Source organism: Pseudopipra pipra, chromosome 12 (assembly GCF_036250125.1).
Source record: "Pseudopipra pipra isolate bDixPip1 chromosome 12, bDixPip1.hap1, whole genome shotgun sequence".
Lineage (NCBI taxonomy): Eukaryota > Metazoa > Chordata > Aves > Passeriformes > Pipridae > Pseudopipra > Pseudopipra pipra.
In genome coordinates this window covers 20,765,327-20,789,695 of record NC_087560.1, presented here as the reverse complement: position 1 = coordinate 20,789,695, position 24,369 = coordinate 20,765,327, and the positions used below count along the sequence as shown (strand labels likewise).

Genomic DNA, 24,369 nt, shown 5'->3' with positions numbered 1-24,369 from the left:
AAAACCCCCCAGTTTCTGAAAGCAGAGAGCTCCAGGAAATAGCAAACCAAGGTGTGCTGCCTGGAAGGTGCAGCTTCACCGAGGAGTACAGTGCCCTTGAGCTGCTGGGGATGGACTGAGCCTCAGTACTTGAAATCCTGCATTTGGGAGTTTATCCAGCCCATGTGCTCTGGACAGAGAAGGAGCCACACACTCTCTGCCTGCAGCAGGAACTCCCTGGGCAGTGACGGGGTTTCACTCCCGAAGTCCAACGCCCCAGCAGGTCTAAACTGAAGTTTTCAAGGGAATGAAAGCAAAGGCTCAGCCTCCCCATCATCTCCCTGCTTGCAGCAGGGCTGGCAGGAGAGGAGAGCGAGAGGCACATGCTAGGGTTCAGCACACACTGAGTCACTGGTGGCACCAACGTTGCCAGAGGAAGGGGCAGTACCTGGCACGCCGCAGGTTTCCCGGGGGGCTGGGGGGCTCCAGCCCTGCTCTGCCCCGTCCTTGGGGGCCTGGCGCTTGTATATCCTGTGGGGCTGAGCTGCCCCGTCCTCCCGGGGGCTGCTGGCCACCGGCTCGATGAAATAGTCCTCGTTGAGGAGCCGGAACACACCTTTCTGGCAGGAGAGACAAGGGGGCACTGTGAAGGCACCTGCATTGAGCACAGGGTTACACTGAAGGGCCTGGGAGTGACCATTAGAATCACAGAATCCTGGAATGGCTTGGGATGGAAGGGACCTCAAAGCTCACCCCATCCCACCCCCTGCCATGGGCAGGGACACCTCCCACTAGCCCAGGTTGCTCCACGCCCCGTCCAACCTGGCCTTGGACACTCCCAGGGATGGGGCAGCCACAGCTTCTCTGGGCAACTCGTGTCAGGGCCTCCCTACCCTCCCAGGGAAGGATTCCTTCCCAATATCCCATCTAACTCTGCCCTCTGGCAGTGGAAAGCCATTTATTCAAACAGAAAACTCAAAAAGCAAACACAGCCCCCACCTGAGAGCAGCAGCAGACCAAGGATCCCATGGAGTTGTCATCCCTCCAAACTGGGAGACACCAGCACAGGCACTGCTGGTGATCCCTCCCTCTGTCCCGTGCCCATGCTGGGGACACAGAGGGGTTCCCAACCCCAATGCCCCTATCATCCCATAGCCCCCTCGGGAATGGGGATCTGCACATCCCCAGTTACGTGGCACCACTTCCGTGAACCCACAGGAGGTTTTACACCCTTCCCCCAAAACTGTTACTCTTCCACACTATCACCTTTGGAACAAGGCAGGGGAGGGTTCAGGAAACAGGGAGTAGTTTCAGTACCCACGAGCTGTGTTGTCATTAACACCTCCAGCTCCGAGCCCCTCACTGTGCTCCTCACAACCACACAGTTATGTACTAGAAGGCAGAGAATTGCTGTCTTTGGGAATTTGGACACAAACAAGGAAACACAGCCCCGGAGAGTTCCCAAACCACTGGAATCCATGGGAAATTTACAGTCAGCTCATCCACGGCCACATCAGACCTACGTGCTGGGATCCTGACCCTGCTGCCGCCGGGAGTTTTGCCGTCGCTTTCAGCAGAAAGGGGGACTTAGCTCCTCCTGTTTCCTTGTGGATTAAGGATCGTTATGGGTCAGGGCTGTACTTACCAGGCCATCGCAGGTGCTGAGGGCAGCCAGCCCTCCCTCCGCCCGGCTCCGAACCTCCCCGATCATGTGGCAGGGGTTGGAGGTGTGCGGCTGGATCTTGGCGCCGGCGATGCCCCCGAACCGCCTCTCGCTGACAAAGCCCGGGGCCAGGAGGTTCCTGTTGAGGCTCAGGTTGAATTTCAGGGGTTGTCCTTTGTAATGCAGCTCGTAGAAGGCAGGGAACTTGCTCCTGGAGGCAGGAGACCTCCGGTGAAGGGCTCGGTGGGTCAGGTCGTAGGACAAGAAGGATCCGCTCTCGTCAACCTTGATGGGATGAACGATGTCGCTGCCCGGGGGCGGCGGGGGCGGCTCTGGGGAGAGGGGGTGCAGGGGTTACCTGCAGGGCTCCTCACCTGTCCTCGCCCACCCCTTCCTTCCGCTGGGTGAACTCCCGCGGCAGGGACCCAAACACCACTTGGATCAGGTCACTGGTGTCCACTGGGACGGCACGGAGCAGCGAAGAGCAGGGACCAGCCCCTCGTGCCCCTGGGGGGTCAGGGTTTGCCATGGGACAGGGTTAAGGTCAGGGTCAGGGATCGGGTGGGGAGGGACGGGGGGATCGGGCAGCTCCAGAGCTCCGCTCTGCCGGGGCTGGTCCCGGTTTCCATGCACACACTCCCGCTGCTAAACTCCAGCTGCCAGTAAAAAAAAACACCAACCAAACAACGAAAAAACCCGCAAAAAATCAAATCCCAGCTTGGAAACGGTGTTCGCACGCCGTCTCCGGGGGCAAAGCAACCCCTGGGCACTGAGCGCCCCGGAGCCTCCCTGGCTGGGGCGCAGCGCAGGAGAACCGGGAGAAGCCGGGGGGCACCGGGGAGTGCCGGGGGGAGCCGGGGGGCACCGGGGAGTGCCGGGGGGAGCCGGGTCCGACCCTGCCCATCCCGCCGGGGAAGGGCTGCAGCGGCGGGGGGCACCATGGTGCCCGGCTACGGCCCCGCGGAGCACGCCGCGCATCCCCGCGGACATCCCCACGGCGCACGGGCATCCCGCGGGGATCCGCGCAGACATCCCCGCGTCCCGCGGACATCCCGCATCCCACCCCGCGCGCCCCTCCCGCGGTCCCCGCGCGGACCTGTCCCCGCGGTCCCTGCGGCCGTGCCCGCGGCCAGCGCCAGGCCGGGCAGGAGGGGCAGGAGGGGCAGCAGGGGCAGGAGCCCGGCCGGGGCCGCCATGGCTGCGGCGCTGGGGGAGCCCGCCGGCAGGGGCGGCGGGGGCGGGGCTATGAGCATCGGGGGCGGGGCTATGCGCATCGAGGGGCGGAGCTATGAGCATCGGGGGCGGGGCTACGCGCATCGGGGGCGGGGCTACGCGCATCGGGGGCGGGGCTCCGGGCGGGCAGCGCGCTCTGCCGGCGCTCGGGCGCCCCCTGGCGGCGCTCCCGTTGCGTTCCGTGCTCCGCCGCGGGGATTGCGGTGGAAAAGGAAACATTTCGGCGAATTTTCGTTGAAAATGGGAAAGAGTGCTTGGCTGACGCTGCCGTGTCCCCCCCCAGCCGGTGCTACCCCTCGCTGCCTCTCTTTATTTCCTCTCAGGTTAAAACGAATAGGGAGCGCAAACCTGCGGTAACTTGGCGCCATTAAACACCCCTCCTGGTGCCGCTCGTGGCCCCCACACCCTGCAGCTTTCCCCGGAGGGCCGCGTCTCCCTCTTCTCCGCCCCTGCCGGCCTTGAGAGGGAGATGTATATTTAGATAAGCGATGACGTAATATGCAAACGAGCGGGGACCGCGCGCGCCCCCTGGCGGCCGCAGCGCCGGGCGCGCGGAGCTGTGCCGAGTGGCGAGGGCGGCGCACGAGTACTACAGCGCCCGGCTAGCTCAGTCGGTAGAGCATGGGACTCTTAATCCCAGGGTCGTGGGTTCGAGCCCCACGTTGGGCGCATTAAGTTTTCCTCTTCCTTCCTTTTTTTTTCCATTATTTTTCCCCCTTTCTCGCTGCTCGCGGCCCCGGCGGCCGCCACTGCACAGCCGGCGCTGTGCTGTGCCCCCGCACGGCGTGCGCCGGGGGCGGGGATGGCCCGGACTCCATGTCCCGCCATGCCCGGGGCGCGGCTGCGCGGCGGGGCCGGGCCGGGATGCGGCGCGGGCGCTGAGGCCCCGCGGGGAGCGGGCGGAGCAGGGACCGGCCCTTATAAATGGCGCCCAAGCAGGATCCCAAGCCCAAATTCCAGGAGGGTGAGTGCGAGGGGAGCGGGTGGGGTGCCCTGCGAGGGGCCCGGGGGGGCGGCGGCCGCCGGTCGCTGCCCGCTGCGGCGATTTGCACCCAGTGCTCGTGCCTGGAGGGTGATCTCGCTCTAATCCCTCGCTGCTCAGCCCCGAGGATTTGGGAATTCGTGGGAAAGCCGAATTCCCGCAGTCTTTGTCTCTTCCCGTGCCTGCTCTTTCCTCCCAGTGACGCGCGGGCCCTTCCCAGCCCCTGTTATTCTGAAGGCCCTTCGGTTCCTCGCCCTTTGAAGGGCCCGGACCTTCCTGGGCGTTAAAGCTGTTGCGACCCCCGGGGCTGTCAGGGGGTCGTTCCTCGCGTGTGGAAGGTTTGTTTTTCCCCGAGAGGGAGCTCAGACCAGGGGGATCCGTGCAGGCAGCGCCGGGGTCGCGGCTGTGCCGGAATCCATGTTTGCCACAAAGCACCGGGGGCTGAGGGAACGAGGGTGAATCGGGCTCCTGGCCAGGCTTTTTCCGCATATGTTTCGATTTTTAGCTTACGATTGTGGTTGGTAGTGATATAAATAAGAGAAATAATATAGGAAGGTGGCTGCCCCATCCCTGGAAGTGCCCAGGGCCAGGTTGGACAGGGCTTGGAGCAGCCTGGGACAGTGGGAGGTGTCCCTGGCCAGGGCAGGGGTGGGATGGGATGGGGTGGCCTTTGGGATCAGGGACAGGTGTGGCTGTGTCACTGGGATGGGGTGGCCTTTGGGATCAGGGGTAGGTGTGGCTGTGTCGCTGGGATGGGGTGGCCTTTGGGATCAGGGACAGGTGTGGCTGTGTCGCTGGGATGGGGTGGCCTTTGGGATCAGGGACAGGTGTGGCTGTGTCACTGGGATGGGGTGGCCTTTGGGATCAGGGGTAGGTGTGGCTGTGTCGCTGGGATGGGGTGGCCTTTGGGATCAGGGGTAGGTGTGGCTGTGTCGCTGGGATGGGGTGGCCTTTGGGATCAGGGGTAGGTGTGGCTGTGTCACTGGGATGGGGTGGCCTTTGGGATCAGGGACAGGTGTGGCTGTGTCGCTGGGATGGGGTGGCCTTTGGGATCAGGGACAGGTGTGGCTGTGTCGCTGGGATGGGGTGGCCTTTGGGATCAGGGACAGGTGTGGCTGTGTCGCTGCAGTGTGGGGGATTCACGGGAGAGGCTGCAGCGAGGGAGCGAGAGCCTGCCAGGTTATCACAGAAACAAAGGACGCCAAACGGCTGTGTGATTTTTAAAAATAAGTATTTCGCAGGAGCTGCGGACATCTCACCTAGAAAACACTGAACAACAATGGAAATAGAGAGGTGTTTCCACCAGCACTTGTAAGCATGGTGACACAGGAGGGGAATAATGTCACCTCTGATTGTCAGCCTTAATTATACTGACATTTGCTTTCTTTAAATAAAAGTACTGACCATGTCATGTATCAAAATGGGCACTTCTGTGAGAACCTTTCTAAATCTTTTGCTTTCTTGATGCACAGAAGCATTTTCTAGTTCTGCAGCTCATCTCCCCAAAAAATGTGAGGCACTGCAGCTTCCAGAAGGAAACATCTGGGCTCAGGTATCCTGTGAAGTACATTGAAATTCCCACAGTGTAACCACACAGTAAGGCCTTGCCATTGAGGAGAAAAAAAAACAGGGTGAAGAACAGTCTCATCCTATATAAAACCCTCAAAGTGAACAGTTGTTGTTGCTCTTCCACAGACCCAGCACTGTTCCATCCCACACATCAGATGGGGAAGTGTGGGGGGTGTCTCTTCCTGACTGCACTGGGAATACCAGGTGCTGTTCTTCCTGCAGGGAAAGGTGCACAGGTGACAGTGGCCTTCATGTGTCAGAAGCTTGAGGTGCAGAGGTGGGATCTCTCAGGAGAGTTAATGTCCTGGTGGAGACCAAAGTGTAGTGTCAGAGGACTGAAGGATCCCTCAGAGCCAGGCAGTTTTCCCTGTGTGCTGTGTGAGCATTTGGAGTGTGCAGTATGGAGCCAGTGTGTTTTGGGGTCTGCAGCCAGAACTGGAGGCTTTGAGGGAGTCGTGTGTGCCAGCCTTGCAGTGGGGTGTGGGAGTGCCTGATGTGGGGGCAGGGATGTGAGTTTTGGTGGCAGTTCCCTGCCAGAGTCCCAGCTGTTGTGCCCCACTGTGGGCAGGCCTGGCTGACACGGGGTATGGAGATGGCACTGGGGTGTTCTAAGATGTTTATCTGGACCTTTCTTCCAGGTGAGCGAGTGCTTTGTTTCCATGGACCTCTCCTTTATGAAGCAAAGGTAAGTGTGGCAGCTTGTTGCTGCTGGTGGTTCTCACTGCCCCCCAGGAAAATAAGGAATTGCTTTAGTTTCCCTGCTGTGCCTCACTAGGTGGGATCAAGGGCTGAAATGAAAATTAATGCAAACTTGATGATGTGTGAAATTTTAAATCCTGGAGCTTTATAATATTGGAAAAAATCAGGAAGCCCAGTGGTGCTGCAGTTATTCTGGTAAACTCCCAAAGGCTGGATGGTTTCACATGTTGGAATATCCAATAGAGCCGTGTTCCCAGAACACTGGGAAGCATTTGCACCTGCAGGACTTGGAGCTGCTGGGTTACAGTCCTAAAGGAAGTGGCATTCCCAGTTCTGCTTCCCAGTTCTGGCTTTTTAACCACATGAACCTGCATTGCAGATTTGTAATGTGGAGGGTAACCCTGCTGCCTCAGGTTTGCTGGAGGTGCAGCTCTGGATTTGCCTGCTGAAATGGAAAAAAGGGCTGCTGTAGCTCTCTGGGTTAGAGGACTTGCAGAAATTCCTGGGGCACCTCAAACAGGGATTTAAATCCATTAGGATTTAGTGTCAGTGAATGTTAACTGATGGGGCAGCTTCAGAGGGCTGGTGGCAGGGAAGCACTTGGTCTTCTCCATGCTGTGTCCCTCTCCTTTATCCAGAGTGGGATTTAAGCAGGGTCTGGCTCTGCCAGCCTGGTGCTGGAAGGGATTTCCCAGTGGGCAAGAAGCTTTTGGCTGGCTGTTTGTATAAGAGTGGATCCTTCTGAGTTCCTGTCCTGGCAGAATAAACTTGAATTTTAATTGCAAAATGTTTTCTTTATTTACTTAGAAGCATTTAATATTAAAAGGTGCTTTGTAAGTTGTAATTAATAATAACCTTTGCTTTCTTCCTGTTCCTTTGATCTGTTTTTCTTCAGTGACTCTCAATTCATGGTTTGTTTTGTTCCTGACCACATCTGGGGTGTCCCACAGCAGGATGGTCAGGGAAGCACTTGTGTGTGGTAGAGGAGTGTGAAGAGTTGTGGCAAAGGGGAACTGTTCGTACATCTCTACAGTGCAGAGTTAAATGAGAGTCACTTAAAACACTTCTAACCTCCAGCAAAAAAAGTATTTTGGTACAGAAATATACTTGAGTCATCTTTTGCTTTGTGCTCAGCCCTTTTGTTCTTCAAGACAAGTAGAGACGGGCACAGTCTGTGTTTGGCTGGGTTTGACTTCAGGCTGCCAGAATGAGCCCCTGGTGCAGGACTGGCTCCAGCAGGAGCAGCATAACCTTGCTCCTGGGTGCAAGTCTAGTGTGCCTGAGTTTAAGTTCCATATGTGGCATTTTGGAGATGGTTACTGGAATATGATGTTCCTCTCTGTTGGCAGGTTTTTTTTAATTAGAAGGGTACATCACACTGCGTTCTTGAGTTGTATAGCAGAACACTATATAACACTTAGGGGTGATTCAGCATGGCAATGAAACAGCAATTATAACTTCTCTGAGTAGTTCTTACTTCAATGGGGAAAAAATCCTTAAAAAGCAACTAAAAGCTGGAGCTACAAGAGGGTCATTGTTCCTGTTTTACAGCACCCTTGTTCTGTCACTGCCAAGTGGCACCTGTGTCTCAGCATCTCCAGAACACCACTGTGACTCTGGGGGTGAAGTGCTGAACTTGGTGGATTTAATTTGTATAGCCAAGAAGTTCAGGGACTGACCTAGCTGGGGTTATGTACTTTCTGTTCTGGGCTGTTTTTTCAGGAAGAGGCCTGCCCCTGGCTGGGTTTTTAATGTGGCTGTGGTTGCTTGAGCTGTATCCCTAGGCCAGTCTTCTGATGGAAAGAACTGTGCTTATTTACCTCCTGTTTAGATTCTTAACCCCAAACCAGCCCTTACTGCAGCTCTCTCTGAACACAAGGCTCTCTCTGTGCCTGGGGACACCCCTGTTATTTATTTTACCTTGGGTGTTCCTGTGTTCCAGCAGCTGACCTGTCTGTGAGGGGGGGCTGGATGGGAATGAGCTCCAGGGAATGGCTTTGGCTCACCTGGAGCAGGGAAGCAGCTGCTTGGCTACTCCTGGGGCATCCTCAGGGGTTCTGGTCCTGCTCCTGAAGGAAGGAATCCCTCTGGAGAGCTTTGCTTTGCCCTTCCCAGTCCCTCAGCAGGCAGTACTGTGGGTTAGAGGGCAGTGTCTGCTGTGGGATAGCTGCCAGGATTCCAGGTGCTTGCACGGAAATCTCTTTGTTTAAACTGAAAGCTAAAAAACCAAAACTCATTCCAGTCTCCTTGTTCTCTTTGGGGCTGACTGACCTTTCCTCTCTCTTCCAGTGTGTAAAGGTTGCCATAAAGGACAAGCAAGTGAAATACTTTATCCATTACAGTGGTTGGAATAAAAAGTAAGTATTGCACAAAATGAAAGCACAGTTCCTTTGTCCTTTAGAGGAGGATGCTTTGTTTGAGTGTGAGCTGGGTGGACCAGCACTGCCAATGTCCCTGGTGTGGGGAGGTTCTCTGGGACCAACCTAAATGATTTTATACCTGAGCTGATGATTTATAGTAACACAAAGAAAACATTGCCAAACTAACCATCTCCTGCAGAGCCTGGGGTGTCAGGAGAGTGATGGGAATGCTCTGTAGCATTCTGTTTGTTCAGAGGGGCAAATACTTACTGTAATTCCTCCCTGGCAGAAATGTCTGCTGTGAAAACTTCCTTGTTATGCGTTGGTAGAAGAGGCAACTCCTACTGAGGTGGAGCAAAACTGCACTCACATACCCTGTGCTTGACTTTTACACCACGTTTGGCAGCAAATTTTGGGGAAGCACAGCCTGCTGAGGGCTGTGTTCAGCAGGGGAGGGCTGGCTGGGTTAGCCCTTCACGGGGCAGGTGTAGCCTGTGCTTCGGTTCCAGCCTCCCTTGATAAAGCAAACTTGGAGATCCTTTTCCCTCCTGCAGAAATAACAGGATTCTGGCTGAGGGGTTGCTGAAAAGGAAAGGTGACTCTGTGAAATAAATGATGAGGCCATTAAAGGTGAAAACTTCAGGAGGCTGTTGTATTGGTGCCCTTTTTTCCCTGTTTTTGAATTATGTTCTGCCACTCAGTTCGAACTCAGGAAAAGTGGAGTTTTTCCTCAGTGATTAAAAGCTTCAGCTCCTCAGCCTTGGAAGTCTCAGGGAGCAGTTTCCTGTTTGCTTTGGTTTTGTTTCATCTCAGTGCTGAAGACTCTCAGTCACAGCTCTGCTGATCTCACTGATGTGACTCAAAGCAGAACTTGGTGTTTTCTGTGTAACTTTTAATTGCAGCTGCTCACCCTCCTGCCAGAGGACAGGACTGGCTCAGTGTGCATGGCTCCAGGAGCACAATCAGCTCCAGTGCTGGCTGTTAATGAGGCAGCAAACATTTGGTCCTTCCTCCCCTGGTTTATCCCGAGGGAGGGGCCAGAACTGGTGTCCCGATCCCGCTTTTCTTGCTTGTGCTGAGTTCCTTTGCCTTCAAGCTTCCAATTACCAGCATTAAAAGTGGCGTTGCTGCAAGAGCCAGGGAGCTCTGGGGCACTGTGAGCCCTTCACTTGGGCTTCTCTGGCTGTGGGCCTTTGCTAATTGCTTGACTTCCTAAGCTTTTTGCCAGTGTCAGCAGTCAGGACACAAAAAGGTTTCTTGCCCATGCAGTGCAACGTGTCCCCTGGTTACACAGCACCTTGGGAACGTCTCCTGCAGCTCCACAGGCAGGAGGGAGGGAGTTAAAGAGCTACCAAAGCACTGCCTAAAAACATAAGCTTTGGGTACAGCTGGAGTGGTTTTTCTGTAATTTTTGGATGCTGAGCTTGCCTTGTGTTCACCCTCCGAAGCCCTGGTACTCCTGTAGCAGTGTTGGTTTGGCCACTCCACCCTCCAGCACTGGCAGCTCTTGGAAAATGACACAGAACTCCCTAGAAAGAGCTTTAACTTTAGAATATCTTGGCCACTTTTAATGTGTTTTATTTGAAATAACCTGGTTGCTCAGATGACCCACTCTTTGCCAGAGTGGAATTGCTGCTCGTAATGGCAATTTCCCCAACACCTCTTCTCTTAAATCGTTCAGATTCTTCAAATATTCATTCCATCTTGGTTTCCTTCACAGACAGAAATCAGAGCTCTTCTCCTTACAGTAAGATCTTATTGCTGAATTTGTTAACCTATAAAATGTTGGAATAGATAAAGGAAACTTGCTTCTTAATATATTATGGCTGCAGGTGTCCCGTAATTTAGTAAGCATGGAATATTATTTTTTTTTCCTGTGATGCTTCTTTTGAGTTAAAGTCAGTCCTCTCCCTCCTGAATTGCCCATCTTCAAGTTTGGGAAATTCTTTGGAAATGCCTGAGGGTTACACTTCCCTAGAAAAACCATTCCAGCTTCAGTCAGTGGGGAACACCTTGAGTTGTGCCAGTCCATGACTTGACACAAAAGCAGTTTAGTCCCAAATTCTGTGAAGTTTTGAATTGACTGTTGTGTGTAGAATGCAATTGTTCTTGAAGTTTTTGAGTGATCATCTGGTATTTTGGCTTTTTTGCAGCTGGGATGAATGGGTTCCAGAAAGCAGAGTGCTCAAATACGTGGACACCAACCTGCAGAAACAAAAAGAACTTCAAAAGGCCAATCAGTGAGTAATTTTGGTAGAAAATCCTTCTCAGTAAATATTTTTAAGAGCTTCAATCCAACAGCTACGTATCAAGGGAAGTTAATGAGTTTAAAAAAAAATAAAGCAAGCTTCTTTTCCATTAAAGTCTCATTTATGAATTTCCTCTTTCTAAAGGGAACAATATGCAGAGGGGAAGATGAGAGGAGCTGCTCCAGGCAAGAAAACTTCTGGTCTGCAGCAGAAGAATGTTGAAGTGTAAGAAGGTTTTTATTTAAAAAAAAACACACAAAACAACCCCCAACCCCCCACCCCAAGCAGCTCTTAAACCTTTGCTTGTCTGTTTTACTGTTGATCTGTAGGATTTTTTTTAGAATGGACCTGCAGGTTAAACTCCATTTCCTGTGACACAGCCCATGCAAAAGCTGTGTTACATGATGTCAAAAAGGCCTTTGTTGAAGTATTTTATTAAACTGCCTTTAGATGGTGAAGAGTTCAGGACTGAATGGGGGTACTGAGTAAACACATCCTACATTTTTGCACTCTGTTCCTCTTGAGTTGGTGACCTGACACTCAAAAAGTGGTGATTCCTCATAAGTCTCTTGTATCTCAGTGAAATCAGTTTTCATATAGAATTTCCCACTTGTTCCAGGCTCTGCAAGCACTTGGGAATAAAATCCTTACAATGCCTTCTCACTGCAGAATTATCAAAACTGCATTATAAGAGTCTGTTTGGCTGGTTTTGACAAAACTAAACCCATACTCTATTAAAAATGGGTTTACATCTTAAGAGACCAGAAGCAAGCTCAGACATTTATTGGAAAAAATCAATTTGAGGCTGTAACTGTAAGACTTGTCACTCCATCCTTTTGGTTTTCAGAAGAGGTGGTGTGGTAGATTCTCACACAGTCAGTGCAGCTCTGCTGCTTTGCTCAGTTGTCACCAAACTCCTCTGTTTGGGGCAGTGTTTCGCTTAATTATGAAGATGGTCATTGCTAATGGGATGTTTTGAATTCCTGACTCCCTTTATGATTCTGGTGTTCATGAGGAAGCTGCTGAAATGGCATCAGTTCTTCAGAAGTGGATTTGGCAGCAGCCTGAGATTTCATGTGTCATCTGTGGCAGCTTTGTTATGAACTGTGAATCACTGGTTTGAGAAGGCAGCAGTACTGGGGTCAGTTAGTTGGTGTTTGCTCTGCATCCTGAAGCAGTTTCACTTTGGGATTAGCAAAGCCCAGCCCAGGCTGTAATTGGCTCCTGGTCTCTGGGATGGGGAGCCAGTGGATCTGGCTGATCCCCAGTGCTGGGGGTGCTCCCCTGTGCTCTGCTGGGGGCTCCCAGGGGCTCCAGCACCAGCTCAGCTTGTGCTCTGTCAGCTCAGCACCAACCTCTGACAGGGACCAGGCGCTGCTTGTCTTCTCCTGGGGGTGACAAAAGCCCACCCCACCTCTCTGTGTAGATAGTTGATAATGATTGTCATTAAAGTCTAATTAAACCAGGTCTAAATTATGACCATTACTAATTTGGCTGCTTAAGGGGCTGTCACACCAGAGCCGTCTCACACGTGAGTCAGTGGGAGGAGGGTTAATGCCAGGTGTAAGTCTGGCAGAGGCAGGGATGCCTCAGTTGTAAGTGTGTAGTTTGCACTACAGAGAGCATGGCAAGAGTAACTGCAGAGTAGGTTCCAGCTTGAGTCACCCAGGCAGCTCAGGCTGGGAGCAGGGGGGAGTTGTTTCTGGCTGAGTAAACACTAAGTGTTAACCTGGGCTTAAAGTCAGATGTGGGCTAATCCTCTCACCCACACCTGATGTTGTGTCCAAGGGAGACCCAACAGCAAAAATGACTTTGGTTTAAGCCCCTGTGAAACTGTAAAGCTTTACAGACATTACCAGGCCTGACTTCATTCCTGGTTGAAACAAGTTTTGGAAAGGGCCTGGCTTGGCTTTCTGCTGCCACCACTATCCTGAGCTCTTGTGGCTGTCTCTAGCAGAGCAAGGCAGACATAAGGTAGTTCTCTGAAACTTCTGTTTCACTGATTGGAAAAACTAATTCTTTGGTGATGGATTTTGAGTTGTGAAGGGGGAGAGGGAGGCTGTTGTTGGAGCAGCAGCCTGGCCTGGGGGAGGTGGGTCAGAACAGGTCCCATGTTGTTACACTGAGCTTGCTGCTCATCTCTGGCCAAAACCACATCCAGTGCTTCCCTCAGTGCTGCTTCCAGCAAAGCCTCCCTATTTGTCTCCCCTTCTTGGAGGCTGAGGGAGAGGAAGTGCTTAGACCCAGCTGAAGGCTGAGCACCAGGTCTGACACTGTGTCCTCACCCGCAGGTTCTTCCGCCGGGATGGAGCCCACACTGTTTGCTGTCTGGAGACCCCTGCCATCTCCACACGGTGAGTCAGGGCTGTGCTGTCACACCAGGGGGCCTGTCCTGCAATCCAAACCTCTTTGCTTCCCTACACTTGTTGTACAGACTCTCAGAGTCCTCAGCTGGGTCATGTAGGTTTGGCAGCAGTGGATTGGTTTGGTGGTGGGTTTATTTAAAACCAGCATTAGCTGTTTTTTCTGCTAATACAAATCTTGTTGACCTGAACGTGCCAAGGTGTGTTGTCTGCCTGGCTTGGGGCATTCCCTGCTCCCTTGGGCACAGCTGGTGGCTCTCCCAGGCACTCCAGGCCCTCCAAATGCCAAACACCATCCAAACCCTGCCAGTTGTGCAGGGCTGGGGCAGCTCTGGGACTGGCTCAGGCTGGAGGTTCCTTTCCCTCCTCCTCTCTGGCCACCAGTAACGTGTGCCCAGAGGGATTCCCAGAGGGAACCAGTGAGTCAGGGCCAGAGATGCTCTCCCCAAACACCTCTGTGCTTCCAGCCCTCTGTGACTGAGGGGCCTCAGAGCTGGAGGCTGTGTCCATGTGATGGTTTAATGTCCCTGTGTGGGACTGTCTTATATTTATCCAGTAACTTCTGAACCCTTTGGACTTCTGGCCTCCCCATCATCTTGTGGCAGCCTGTTCTCTTTTTGAAGAGGTGAGGAAGGAGGAGGATGACTCCTGTCATTTTAATGTCTGCTGCTTTGGGGCTTTTTGGTGTTTTTCATCTGTCTTGGGGAAAGATTGCTCAGTTCTTCAGGCTTCACCTTTCACTGTTGTGACCCCCCCACCACATTCCTCCTCTGAGTTTGAGCTGTGAGATCTTCAGCACCTCCCACCTCTGTTCAGGCTTTTAATTAAAATTCTTTCCACAGAAGCTTCTTTGAGGCTTCCATGGTGCTTTTCAGTTTTGTTGTCCAGTTCAGTGAAAAGTGGCAGTGAAGGGAGAAAGAGGGGAATGCACAGCTGGGCTGTGGAAAGAGAAGGCAGTGCAAGTTTGGGGCTTCTGTTCCCATGTGGTTGTGAAGTGGCACAAAAGGATGTGTTTAACCCATCCTAAGTAAGTTCAATCTCTTGTGTCCCTTCAGGACTTGCATTCCACTTGTCCTTGCAGGAGAGGATTATCTGCAGCATGAGGCACCTGCTTGGTGCTGTTCAGCTTTATATTTGATAAGGACTTTACATTATTTATATTATATTGCCCCTCTGTTCCAGTGGTTAAAACTCTGCTTCAATTCTGATGCTTAACATAATTTTTATCTTGTGATTTTAATTCTGGGAAGAACTCCCTGTTCCTCCCTGTTTACTTTAGGTTTGGAAGAAAAGCCTTTCTCTTCAATACACCAGTCCACTATCAGTGGCTTCACTTGGCCATTGCTCCTTCTTTCTGGAGAGATGAGCTTTATTCTGCCCCCAGTTTCAGCCTAGTGCTTGTTTGACTTGAAGTTTTAAAAAAAAACCAAACCAAACAACCCTTACTCTTCCTATCTTCAGCCCTTCCTGGGGACTCTGCCTTTTTCCTGGCCCAGATAAACCCAGCTCAGAGCCTGAAAACGAGTCACTTGAGGTGGTAGTGAATTTGCAAGGAAATAATCTCTTACTGGTAATGAGTTCTGTCCACACAAACTGCTTTTGGAGCAGCTGAACTGGCCTGCTGTTAGCAGGGAGAAAACTGAGACGTGACTGGTCGTACTCCAGTTAAAACTTTATGAAAATGGGTAGCAAACAAACAAAGTGCTACTGAAACTTCCCTCTGCTGCTGTAGTGGTAAAACTGGGGGGATTTTTAATATTTTACTGGAAATTGATTCAGTTGACTGAGATTTCTCTGGTAATTCCCAGCACTTCTGTTTCCTTGTCCCACGTTCTGTTTGAAATACAGAATTAGAACACCTACAGATCTAGTGTAGTTCTCCAGGAGCACTTGGGAAGGACAAAACATCCAAAGAAAAGGTGAATTCTAACCTGTTACATGAAAAATCTTGTAGTATTGTAACTGTGAAGTCATAGCTGATATTTCTTTCCTGTGTTTTTATCTAAACACTCCCCAGGCCCCTGAGTATCTGCTCCTTGCACTGAACTTAGTAGACAATTGTTCTGGCTTTCTGCTTTGGCTTCCTGAAGTACCACTCTCTTCATATTTGCAATAATTTGTGTTCTCTTTGCAGGAAAACAAAAAAGAACAAGCAGAAAAGTAAGTATATATTTTGTATATAAGTGGATCCCCTTAGTGAAGGATTCTTAGCTGGAAAGACCTTAAATCTGTAATTACTGTTCCCTTGTGCTGTCCCTCCTGCACTCCTCAGTCCCTCCCTGCCCAGGAGGGGTGCACACTCTTCTGCTTTGCACAAGATCTACTTGTTTCAGTCTGTCAGGATTTTTTGACCTCTTGCAGATTAAAAGCCAAGTGAGATCTCCCTGGATCTGTGGAAATAACTTCCTGAGTCTGACTTATGTTTTCTTACTGAGCTGGAGGTGGGACACAGCTGCAAAGCTGAGCTACTGGGCCCAAAAACTGTGCTAGAGAATATTACAGACAGTGACACATTGGTTTGGTTTTAGTGCAGAAACCTCCACCTTCAGGCACGTGTTGGTGCAGTTTGAAGTGCCCCAAATGTGGGACTGCCAGCACACGAGTAACATGTCACCCAGAAACCAACCAAACCAAAAGGTGATCTGTCTTAAATCCTTCTGGTAAATCTTCCCTGGTGTTTCTCACTGATGAAGCCTGTGTTGTGCACAGCTCCAGGCATTGGAGAGGGGAGCAGCACCAGTGAGACTCCCCAGCCCCCGAGGAAGAAAAGGGCTCGAGTAGATCCCACGGTGGAAAGTGTGAGTGTTGCCATCCCCTCCCAGGATCTGGGTGGAAAACAGGAAGGGGGCTGTGCTCACCATTAACACCTGGAGTGATGAGTGTGGCTTTGCTTTTCTCAGGAGGAAACATTTATGAACAGAGTTGAAGTGAAGGTGAAGATCCCAGAAGAGCTGAAGCCATGGCTGGTAGATGACTGGGACTTGATCACCAGGCAGAAGCAGGTGACTGGGCAGGAGAACAGTTTGGGCCATCCCAGAGGTGTGAAACTCATGGTCCAGTCTGGGGGGGCACGTGTGTGCCTTGCTGTGTACCTGTGACTCTTGGCATGACTTTATTTAACTCTAATTCAGGAGTTCATCATCAGGTTGCTGTTGAGCAGCACAGGAGTTAAATGGAAACATGGATATAGTCCTGGAATCCTGGGATGGTTTGGGTGGGAAGGGACATGAAAGCCAGTCTCATTCCACTCCCTGCCATGGGCAGGGACACCTTCCATGGCCCAGGGTGCTCAGGTTGGTTGGGGTTTTGTATGTCCATTAAAACAGTTGGGGTGTTCCTTTAATAACACATAACCTGCTGTTTTCAGTCTAGAAAATGCCCTTGTGTGCATTGGTTTCAATTCAGCTTCCAGGTATAAATGTCTGCAAAAATTAGGCAACTTGTATTTGTTCTGTTTTACTTCTTTGCAGCTCTTCTACCTTCCTGCCAAGAAGAATGTTGACTCCATTTTAGAGGATTATGCAAACTACAAAAAATCCCGAGGAAATACTGATAACAAGTGAGTTGTGGCCATTTCCAGCCTTAAACACTTCTTTTGCTGTTGTTGTTGGACTTGGAAAAGTCAAGTAAACTTGTGAACCAAGGCCCAGCCCAGTGTCCAGCATCCTGTTCCAAGACCAAGGTGATGGAGGAGTTCAGAAATCTTGAGGGGGTAATTCCAGGCTGCAGTTCTGCTTTCTGGGTATTATTTCTGCTTCTCCCCCTTTTCCCAAGCCTTCTCCTGAGGGAAGATGATACAAAGAGCCCAGAAGAGCTGCCTGGTAGGTGAGCTCAGAGCTGCTGGGCTCCCTCCCAGGCACAGGGACAGGGAGGTGCATGAGGACTGGTAAAACATTCAGATGAGCAGAGCTAATTACTCATTTGTAATTACCCCAGCAGTCAGCCCTGACCAAAACAAGGTGTGTTTATTCTGAAGGAGCCTTTCCTGTTTGAAAGGGAGAGAGAACAGAAAGGGGAAGTTATTTTCTGCCATTCAGGAGGAGGCAGATTGTTGACTTGTCAGGGTGTTTTAACCTCCTCTGTAATTGTCCTGATGTCTGCTCTGGATGTGTTGGCAGGGTGGAGTGAGGGCTGGGCTGCTCAGTGTCACCAATTCCTGTCCAGGCAGGGTGCACTTGGAGGCCTGCAGGAATATGGCAGGAGAGGTCTGGGAAGAAGGGATCAGGTGCCTGAAATACTGGGGGCTGTCCCTCTCTTTAAGCAGGAGTTCAGTCCAGTTACTTCAATATTGTACTTTTAAAGTGTTGTGAGTTGGGATGAGCTTTGATGAAAAGAGAAGAGCTGGTGAGTGTCCCTAAAATCCTGCCTGTTCCTTTGGAAGGGCTGCTCCAAGAGTTCATCTCTCTGAGTGGGTGACTAAAAACAAGGCTGCTCTTGGTTTGCCTGAATCCTGAGTTCAGAACAGCCCATTTTCAAGGGAGGTCTGGAAATGCACCACTCCCCGTGGCTGTACATTGTAAGGTCTCCAGACAAACTTCCTTGGAAGATCTGAAGGCCTGCCCAAGATCCTCAGGATTTTGCTGGTCTCACCAAGCCAGGGCTCCCCCTGTGTCCATCCCATCCTTGGAGCAAGGCTGGCAGTGTGCTCTGTCCCCAGGGAATACGCTGTCAACGAGGTGGTGGCTGGAATTAAGGAGTATTTCAACGTCATGCTGGGAACTCAGCTGCTCTACAAGTTCGAGAGGCCCCAATACGCCGAAATCCTGGCGGATCACCCGGATGCTCCCATGTCTCAGGTCTATGGTGCCCCACACCTCCTGAGGCTGTTTGGTGAGTACCACCTCGGCAGGGTGAGGAAGAGCAGTTGGAAGGATTCAGATACTTGTTTTCCCCTCTTGAGTCCGTGACAGGCAGCTCTGGATCGTGGGTTCACTCTTTCCTCGCTCCACGTATCCAAAATGCTCAGAGTCATTGGGGGCTTTGGGGTGGAAATGGGCTTTTAACAGTCCCGTTGAGCTTGTGCATATTGGAGTAGGTTGCTGGGCTGCTTTTCTGTGCTACTGTGAAGTTGTGGGCTGTGCTGCAGTCCTTGTGAAGGTGTTCTGTGAGTAACCAGTGCTCCTTCCTTCGGAGCAGTGCGGATCGGAGCCATGCTCGCCTACACGCCCCTGGACGAGAAGAGTCTGGCCTTGCTGTTAAACTATTTGCATGACTTCTTAAAGTAAGTACTGGGAAGGTCTTGCAGCAAGAAAGGCAAAGTTCAGGAAGCACAGGCTGTTGTGTTGCTGCCTGTTTTCAGTGAATAGTTGTATGATTTGGGGCCTGTGTGTGGGATCTTCGCAGTTGGATCCCAGTGAAGCTCTGACTGCTGTACAGGAGCACAGTAAGACTGGTTTTAATTCTCTCCTGTTACACTGAGGTTATTGCTAGTGCCAGCACAAGGGGGAATGGCTTCCCACTGCCAGAGGGCAGGGTTGGATGGGATATTGGGAAGGAATTCCTGGCTATGAGGGTGGGCAGGCCCTGGCACAGGTTGCCCAGAGAAGCTGTGGCTGCCCCTGGATCCCTGGAAGTGTCCAAGGCCAGGTTGGATGAACTTGGAGCCACCTGGGCTAGTGGAAGGTGTCCCTGCCCATGGCAGGGGTGGGATGGCATGAGCTTTAAAGTCCCTTCCAATGCAAACCATTCCTGGATTCTGCTAATCTGCACTTCTAAACTGCCTAAATCTGCTACTTGTTTCAAAATAAATGCTTCAACTTTTATTTCTAGTTGCTATAAAAAGCAGATGATGATAATTCCAGCAAGCTGTTGAATTACACAACAGTTACTCAACAGCAATTGAGCAAATATTTAAAAACTGATGAACTTTATGGATGTTTTTTCTGGGACAGACAGTCACTGGAGCTTTAGTGTGCTTGTGCTGCAGCCCTGTGGCTGTGGGATATCTGGGAGGAAAACACCATCCTGAATGATAATAAAAGGCTTTAATGTGAAATGAGATGAGCTTTAAGGTCCCTTCCAACCCAAACCATTCCAGGATTATGTGATTGGATAAGCAATTGGAAGTTGAAAGAAAACCTTCAGTAAATCCAGGATGGCTCTGCAGCAGGGCTTGGAATGGATCAGCCTGAAAGCCAGGGGAAAGCTGCCTTGGAATAGCCTGAGAGCCTCGAGTAGATCCTGGTCTTTTGGGTCAGTCTGAGGTGAATGCAGGTCTGAAGAGCTTGGGCTGTAAAGGCAGAAATGTGAAGCCAGTGACCAGAAATCCCTGAATCCATTTGATGAGATTTGAGGGGCACATAACGTTTATCTTTGGCCATCCCTTGTTTTGCCATCATTCATTCAGCCCCTGAGGTTCCCTGTTTGTGCAGACAGAACTCCCTGGGGTCCTGTTCCCTCTCCCTTTGAGTAGGTCATAGTGGATGTACTGCAGCTGCCTGAACCTCAAATGTCAGCTGTTTCATCTTATTAATCTTGACCTCACCTGGAGCCAGAGCAGTTTGACAGCTTGCTTGGAATTGATTTTGGTTTTTAATTGATTTTTTGGCCTGAGCTGTCAAATGTGGAGTTAACCTGACACAGCTGGTGTGAGATTTGTGCTGCTCAAATCCCATCGTGTGCTCTGGGCTGACACCTGAGGACTCACACGGTTCTGAACGGTGGAGAATTTGGGCAGGAAGGTAATTTAATCTATTTATTACTTCTGTAGGTATTTAGCAAAGAATTCCTCTGCATTGTTCAGTGCCAGTGACTATGAAGTGGCCCCTCCGGAGTACCACCGGAAAGCGGTGTAATCCCACTCTGGATCCCTGCAACTGTCCACTTCTGCATCCTGTCCTTCACCTCCCCACTGCACAGCTCTTGCACAGGCCCTGTAAACATAAGGTGAACAAAGTTGTGTGTGTGAAATGGAGCTGGCATGTAAAGTCCTGAAGATTTCCTGTCCCAGGTGGACGCCCGGAGCTCCCTGGAGCTCTGTGCTGTTCCTGGCTCGCTGTTTGTGTCGGTGGGGTGTGAAGGAACATGTTTGGTGTGTCTCTGTATGAACTCCGTGCTCGTAGGGCTGCTCTGAACGAGGCTTGGCCTCTCTAACCTGCTTTATTCCATAGTCTGACAGACCCCCGGGGCTGTGTCACCTGTGCTGGTGCTATTGACTGTCTGACTCGACCCAGTGACTCGGTGGTGGTGCAAGTGCCATGTTTGGTCTGTAAATGTTCGCTTCTCTTGGGGTAGTTGAAGGACTGTGACTTTTTTTTATATTCTAACAGTAGGAAAACGTGTTCTCATCTCGTAGTGTTTGGAAATGTTGGTCTTTCATGGAGCTGTTTTACAGAGCTGCAAATAAACTTTTTTAATTTCAGATGTTGTTTCTGATGTTTGTGTTCCTGTCAAGTCCCTGCCCCGTGAGTGTCCTGGCCAGGACGAGCCAAGGGAATGAGGGGTTTGGGGACATGTATTAATGGTGTTGCAGGACTTGGCTCTGGCCTGAGTAGCTGCTATTTCCAGGCAAAACACCAGGTTTTAATCACAGATGTTACTTCAGGAAATCACAGTATCTGGGGATCCAAGGGCTGTTCTGGTGTGGGTGGGGTGGAATTGTGCCCTTCCTGTGGGGACTGAGAAACGGGAGGGTCCTGCACCCACATGTCCCCAGACATGGGCTGCACCTTCCCAGGAGCTGCCTGTGTGTGAGGATGGGCTGAGGGAAGGTGTGAGCAGATTCCCTGGACAGGAATCCAGCAGGGTCGTGTCCCACCCTGCCCCTGTGCCCTCCTGTACCGGAGCACAGAGACCCACCCAGCGGGTGCTGAGCTGTGCAGGGCGGGGCCGGGCCAGGGATGGTCCGGCAGGATAACGAGCTGTTCAAAAGAGCAGCAGGATCTGCTGTTGAATGGAAAAAGAACAATATTGAGCAATGATGTGAGGGGAAGTTGCCATGGAAACTGAGGCAGGGCTGGGAGCTGCCGCAGCGCTTCCGAGGTGGGTTCCTGCCAGCAATCCTGCCCAGGGCAGGCAGAGTAGGGATGGGGGCTGGGAGGGAGCAGCCCTGGAGCCCTGGGAAGGTGGGTGCTTCTCTGGCTCCTGGGGCTGTTCCAGTCACTGTCTGCTCTTTCACAGATTCATTAGGTTAATTAGCTACTGCTCGTTATTTATCACCGTGTTAACCAGAGCCAGGACCGTGTTCTGGGCTGAACAATGGATTTATCCTTTGCCAGCTGCCCCAAGAGGGAAAACAACCTTTCGCTGTCAGTGCTTGTGTTCAGAGAACGGTGTTTGTACCGAGACCTGGATGGATCTTCTGGGGATCCTGTTGTTATGTGGGAAGCTCCCTGGTGTCCTGCTGGAAAATCAAGAGCAGGACAGCCAGGGTGAGGGTGGGAGCAGGAGCTGGAGGTGCTGCCAGCCCACAGCCCTGGGCAAGGCCTGTATCCTGGGGGGGTCACAGCCACATTCCCCTCACATGGAGGGACCTGCTGGGCCTCCTTCCCTGCTCTGCTGCTCCTCTGCTGAGCTCAGGAGGCACCACCTGCTCTGTTTTCCAGGCTGTCCACAGGCAGGGAAGGGAGGTGAGGCAGGGAGTGGGAGGCTCAGTCCTGTCTCTGCCTCCCCAGCCAAGGGGTGTTCTGGATGCAGGAGGGCTTTGCTCCTGCCATGCTCGGCCTCCCCAGGGAGGGGATGTGCCTGGTGCTGTGTGGCCTCTCCAAGCTGGGAAGCCTCTGCTCCTTCCAGCTCCTGGGAAGGGTGAAGTGTCCCCTGATGGCCTGAGGCATCAATCATCAGCTTCCAGGCAGCAATTTCCCAGAGTCCTTTAGGTTGGAAAAGGCCTCTCCAATCATCCTGCCGTGCCAAGCTCAGGGGTGAAGCCCTGCTGAGGCTGTGTCTCTGCAAGGTGAGGGGCTACAACACCTGCCTGGTACCCAAGCACATGAAAGCTCCTTCTGCTCCCAGTGCTGTGGGACGAGTGTGGCCTGTCCCTCACAGCTCCAGGGCTGGATCGTGCTGGGGACTCATCCCCTCCTCAGCCAAGTCTCCTGAGCTGGGTGTGGGATGGAGTGCCTGCAGCTGTGCCAGTGTCTGCGGGGCTGGTTCGTGTATCCCTGCAGAGGTGGATGGTGAACTTGGGGTCTGTGGGTGCCCTGGGCTGGCCAAGCTCCTCCTGCAGAAGGTGTATTTATAGGTGAGAAACAGTTTTGTTTGGAGGTGGTGGCCGGGCAGAGGTTGGGCTGTGCCCCCGGGGTGGTCCCGGCTGGAGGGCGGTGCTGGGCAGTGTCAGCAGCCCGGCTGTGCCTCCTGCCCCCCTCGCTGGGTCGCCTTTTTCCTTCCTCTGTTCCCGTCTGAGGGTGATTTCCTGTGCCGGGGGTGCGGAGGGCTGGGTCCATCCTCGCCCTGTTCTGCTGCCATTCAGAGCCTGCCGGGCACAGCAGTGTTTGTGCCAGAGGAGATCCCAACGCTCCTCCATCCCTGGGCCGGTCCCTCGCCCTGAGCTCGGCTGCCTCGGCCCTGCTCCAATCCCGGCATGGACAGGGCAGAGGCAGCAGAGTGATCCCTGCCCAGGCTGGGCCATGGCATCCGTGCAGGTGAGTGCTCCCCCAGAAACCCTTCCCTGCTGTCCCCTCTGGCCGTGTCCTGCCCGTGCCGTGGTGCTCTGGGACGTGCCGGGAGCAGCCCGTGCCCTCCTGGGCTCTGCTGTGGTGGAGCAGGAACATCACACGGTGGCCCTGGGGCTGTGCCAGCGCGGGGGGCTCGGCCCTGCCGTGGGCAGGGGAAGGAGCCGGGGCTGCCTGAGCTGCCAGGGGTTCTGGAGCTCCCTGCAGAGATAAGGAGCTTACCCCAGGGAATGAGGAGCTCATGGGTCCTGCCGCGGGGCTGGAGCCAAAGCCCATTAGGTCTCCATGTGACTCCCTGTTACCTGCAATAGGCTTTGCAGTGCAGGTGCTCTGGGCTTTCCACGCTCTATTGCCACACTGGGATTATGCCAAGGTCATGCCTACTCATTGCTGTTCATTAGTGCCTGGAATAGTGAGATGACTGGGGCAGAGATGCAGGAGCAGCAGAGGATGCTCCCCCAGCCCATCTCCTGAAGGACCCACTGATGCCCCTGGAGTGAACACAGCTCTGAAGCCTCCAGCCCCGCTGTGGCTCTGCTGCCTGCGTGGCCTTCCTGGGTGTCAGGGAACTGTAATCGGCTTCTCTCGGGGTAAATCAGCTTCCTGCAGCTGCTCTGGGCCGGGAGGGGCTGCCAGGAGCTGTGTCTCCTCAAGGACCCAGCGGCTGCTGCTGGGTGGCACTGATAGGTTTTGATTTCCATGGTATTCCCATGGCCTCACATCACCCCCGAGCCCCACCAGCTGCTCAGTGGGTCTGGGAGTCCTTGGCCGGGCAGCCCCCACTGGCAACATGAGCGAGTGGAGGGTGGGAGTCCCACAGGAGCCACACAGCTCCCAGCCTTGGCAGGAGCTCGAGGAGCAGCCGGGGCGGTGAGGCCAAGGAGCGGCTCTGGCTCAGACACCGCTGCCACCTTTAATTTGCACCGAGGGGCTGCTCACTGCAGCAGCAAAGGCTGCTGCCTAATTAGTTTATTCTTTAAAAGAGCCTTTCAGGAGCGACTCAGTCATCTGGGAAAGGCTTCCCTCTGCCAGGGCTGCACAGGGATGTCATTACTGCATCGGGTCAGGCAGTGGAGCTGGAAACACAAAGCTGTGCACGCTCCCTCCAGCCGCACCAAGGGATGAGGCTCCAAGAGCACCAGAGGCGCTTGGCTCTTGGGACCTTCCCAAGTGGGAATCCCGGTAGAGCTGGACCAGCAGACAAGCCGAGATGTTTTCCCTCTGTGCAGCCTTGGGGAGGTAAAAGCTCGTCCCTGTTTCACTCCAGCTCCCAGGAGCTCTGGGCTGCACCTGGGGCTGGGCAGCAGCTCCTGAGGGTGTTGAGCTGCCAAAAGCTCTGGGTGCCCCGACCTGCCCACATTCCTCTCCTTCCTCTGCTTGCCTTGTGACTCTGCCTCAAACCTTTCCGTGGGCAGGAGATGCTGTGCCAGGCACGTGGCTGTCTGGGCCTCTCCTGGCAGCTGCTCTTTGTGCTCTGACACGGCCCATTTTCCACCTGGATTTTGGGTGCTGGATTCAGCTGCCATTCCCAGGAAGGAGGGAGCTGATGTGGTGGCAGAGGTGGGAGAGCCGAGCTCCTTCCTGGGGTGGTGGAACTGGGGAGCAGGGTAGGGTTCACCCACATCCCCAGGGGCTTGGGGATGCTTCCCTGTAGGAAGGCAGAG

General features: G+C 52.8%; 3 protein-coding genes and 1 non-coding gene across 10 annotated transcripts in view; 3 read left to right on the top strand and 1 right to left on the bottom strand.

Moving 5' to 3' along the window:
- Positions 1-2,852, bottom strand: part of ADAMTS7 (ADAM metallopeptidase with thrombospondin type 1 motif 7) — a 35,200-nt gene extending 32,348 nt beyond the window's left edge. For 4 of the 5 annotated variants that reach the window (XM_064669345.1, XM_064669346.1, XM_064669347.1 and 1 more), the window contains exons 1-3: positions 2,739-2,852; positions 1,625-1,974; positions 428-599 (exon numbers count right to left, since the gene is read on the bottom strand). In XM_064669345.1, the coding sequence (XP_064525415.1) occupies positions 428-599; positions 1,625-1,974; positions 2,739-2,838 (622 nt within the window). In that variant the 5' untranslated portion in view covers positions 2,839-2,852. The remainder of the gene's footprint in view (positions 1-427; positions 600-1,624; positions 1,975-2,738) is intronic. The other variant, XM_064669348.1, reaches the window with a different exon arrangement.
- A 619-nt stretch (positions 2,853-3,471) lies between these two features.
- On the top strand, positions 3,472-3,544 carry TRNAK-CUU (transfer RNA lysine (anticodon CUU)). Its single transcript has one exon. It is a non-coding gene; the product is annotated as a tRNA-Lys (tRNA).
- A 167-nt stretch (positions 3,545-3,711) lies between these two features.
- MORF4L1 (mortality factor 4 like 1) lies at positions 3,712-20,457 on the top strand. 3 transcript variants are annotated; one of them, XM_064669343.1, is made up of 14 exons: positions 3,712-3,839; positions 6,065-6,111; positions 8,415-8,482; positions 10,206-10,232; positions 10,639-10,725; positions 10,879-10,959; positions 13,026-13,088; positions 15,232-15,257; positions 15,807-15,895; positions 15,998-16,099; positions 16,568-16,656; positions 17,755-17,927; positions 18,234-18,318; positions 19,807-20,457. In XM_064669343.1, exons 1-14 carry the CDS (start codon positions 3,800-3,802, stop codon positions 19,889-19,891), a joined length of 1,062 nt encoding a protein of 353 aa, XP_064525413.1. In that variant the 5' UTR covers positions 3,712-3,799; the 3' UTR covers positions 19,892-20,457. The 3 variants fall into 3 exon arrangements, with proteins under 3 accessions (XP_064525413.1, XP_064525412.1, XP_064525414.1); XM_064669342.1 differs by having other exon boundaries at positions 10,167-10,232; XM_064669344.1 differs by lacking the exon at positions 10,206-10,232 and having other exon boundaries at positions 3,713-3,839.
- Positions 20,458-22,645: 2,188 nt separating this feature from the next.
- The window catches only part of UACA (uveal autoantigen with coiled-coil domains and ankyrin repeats), a 42,802-nt gene continuing 41,078 nt past the window's right edge, over positions 22,646-24,369 (top strand). The window contains exon 1 of the mRNA XM_064669340.1: positions 22,646-22,675. Within this exon, the coding sequence (XP_064525410.1) occupies positions 22,661-22,675 (15 nt within the window). The 5' untranslated portion in view covers positions 22,646-22,660. The remainder of the gene's footprint in view (positions 22,676-24,369) is intronic.

Coding starts and splice junctions, on each gene's coding strand:
- MORF4L1 (XM_064669342.1), top strand. CDS start 3,800: ATGGCGCCCAAGCAGGATCCCAAGCCCAAATTCCAGGAGG. Junction 10,960..13,025: donor CAGCAGAAGAATGTTGAAGT/GTAAGAAGGTTT, acceptor CCTCACCCGCAG/GTTCTTCCGCCGGGATGGAG. Junction 15,896..15,997: donor TAGATCCCACGGTGGAAAGT/GTGAGTGTTGCC, acceptor TGCTTTTCTCAG/GAGGAAACATTTATGAACAG.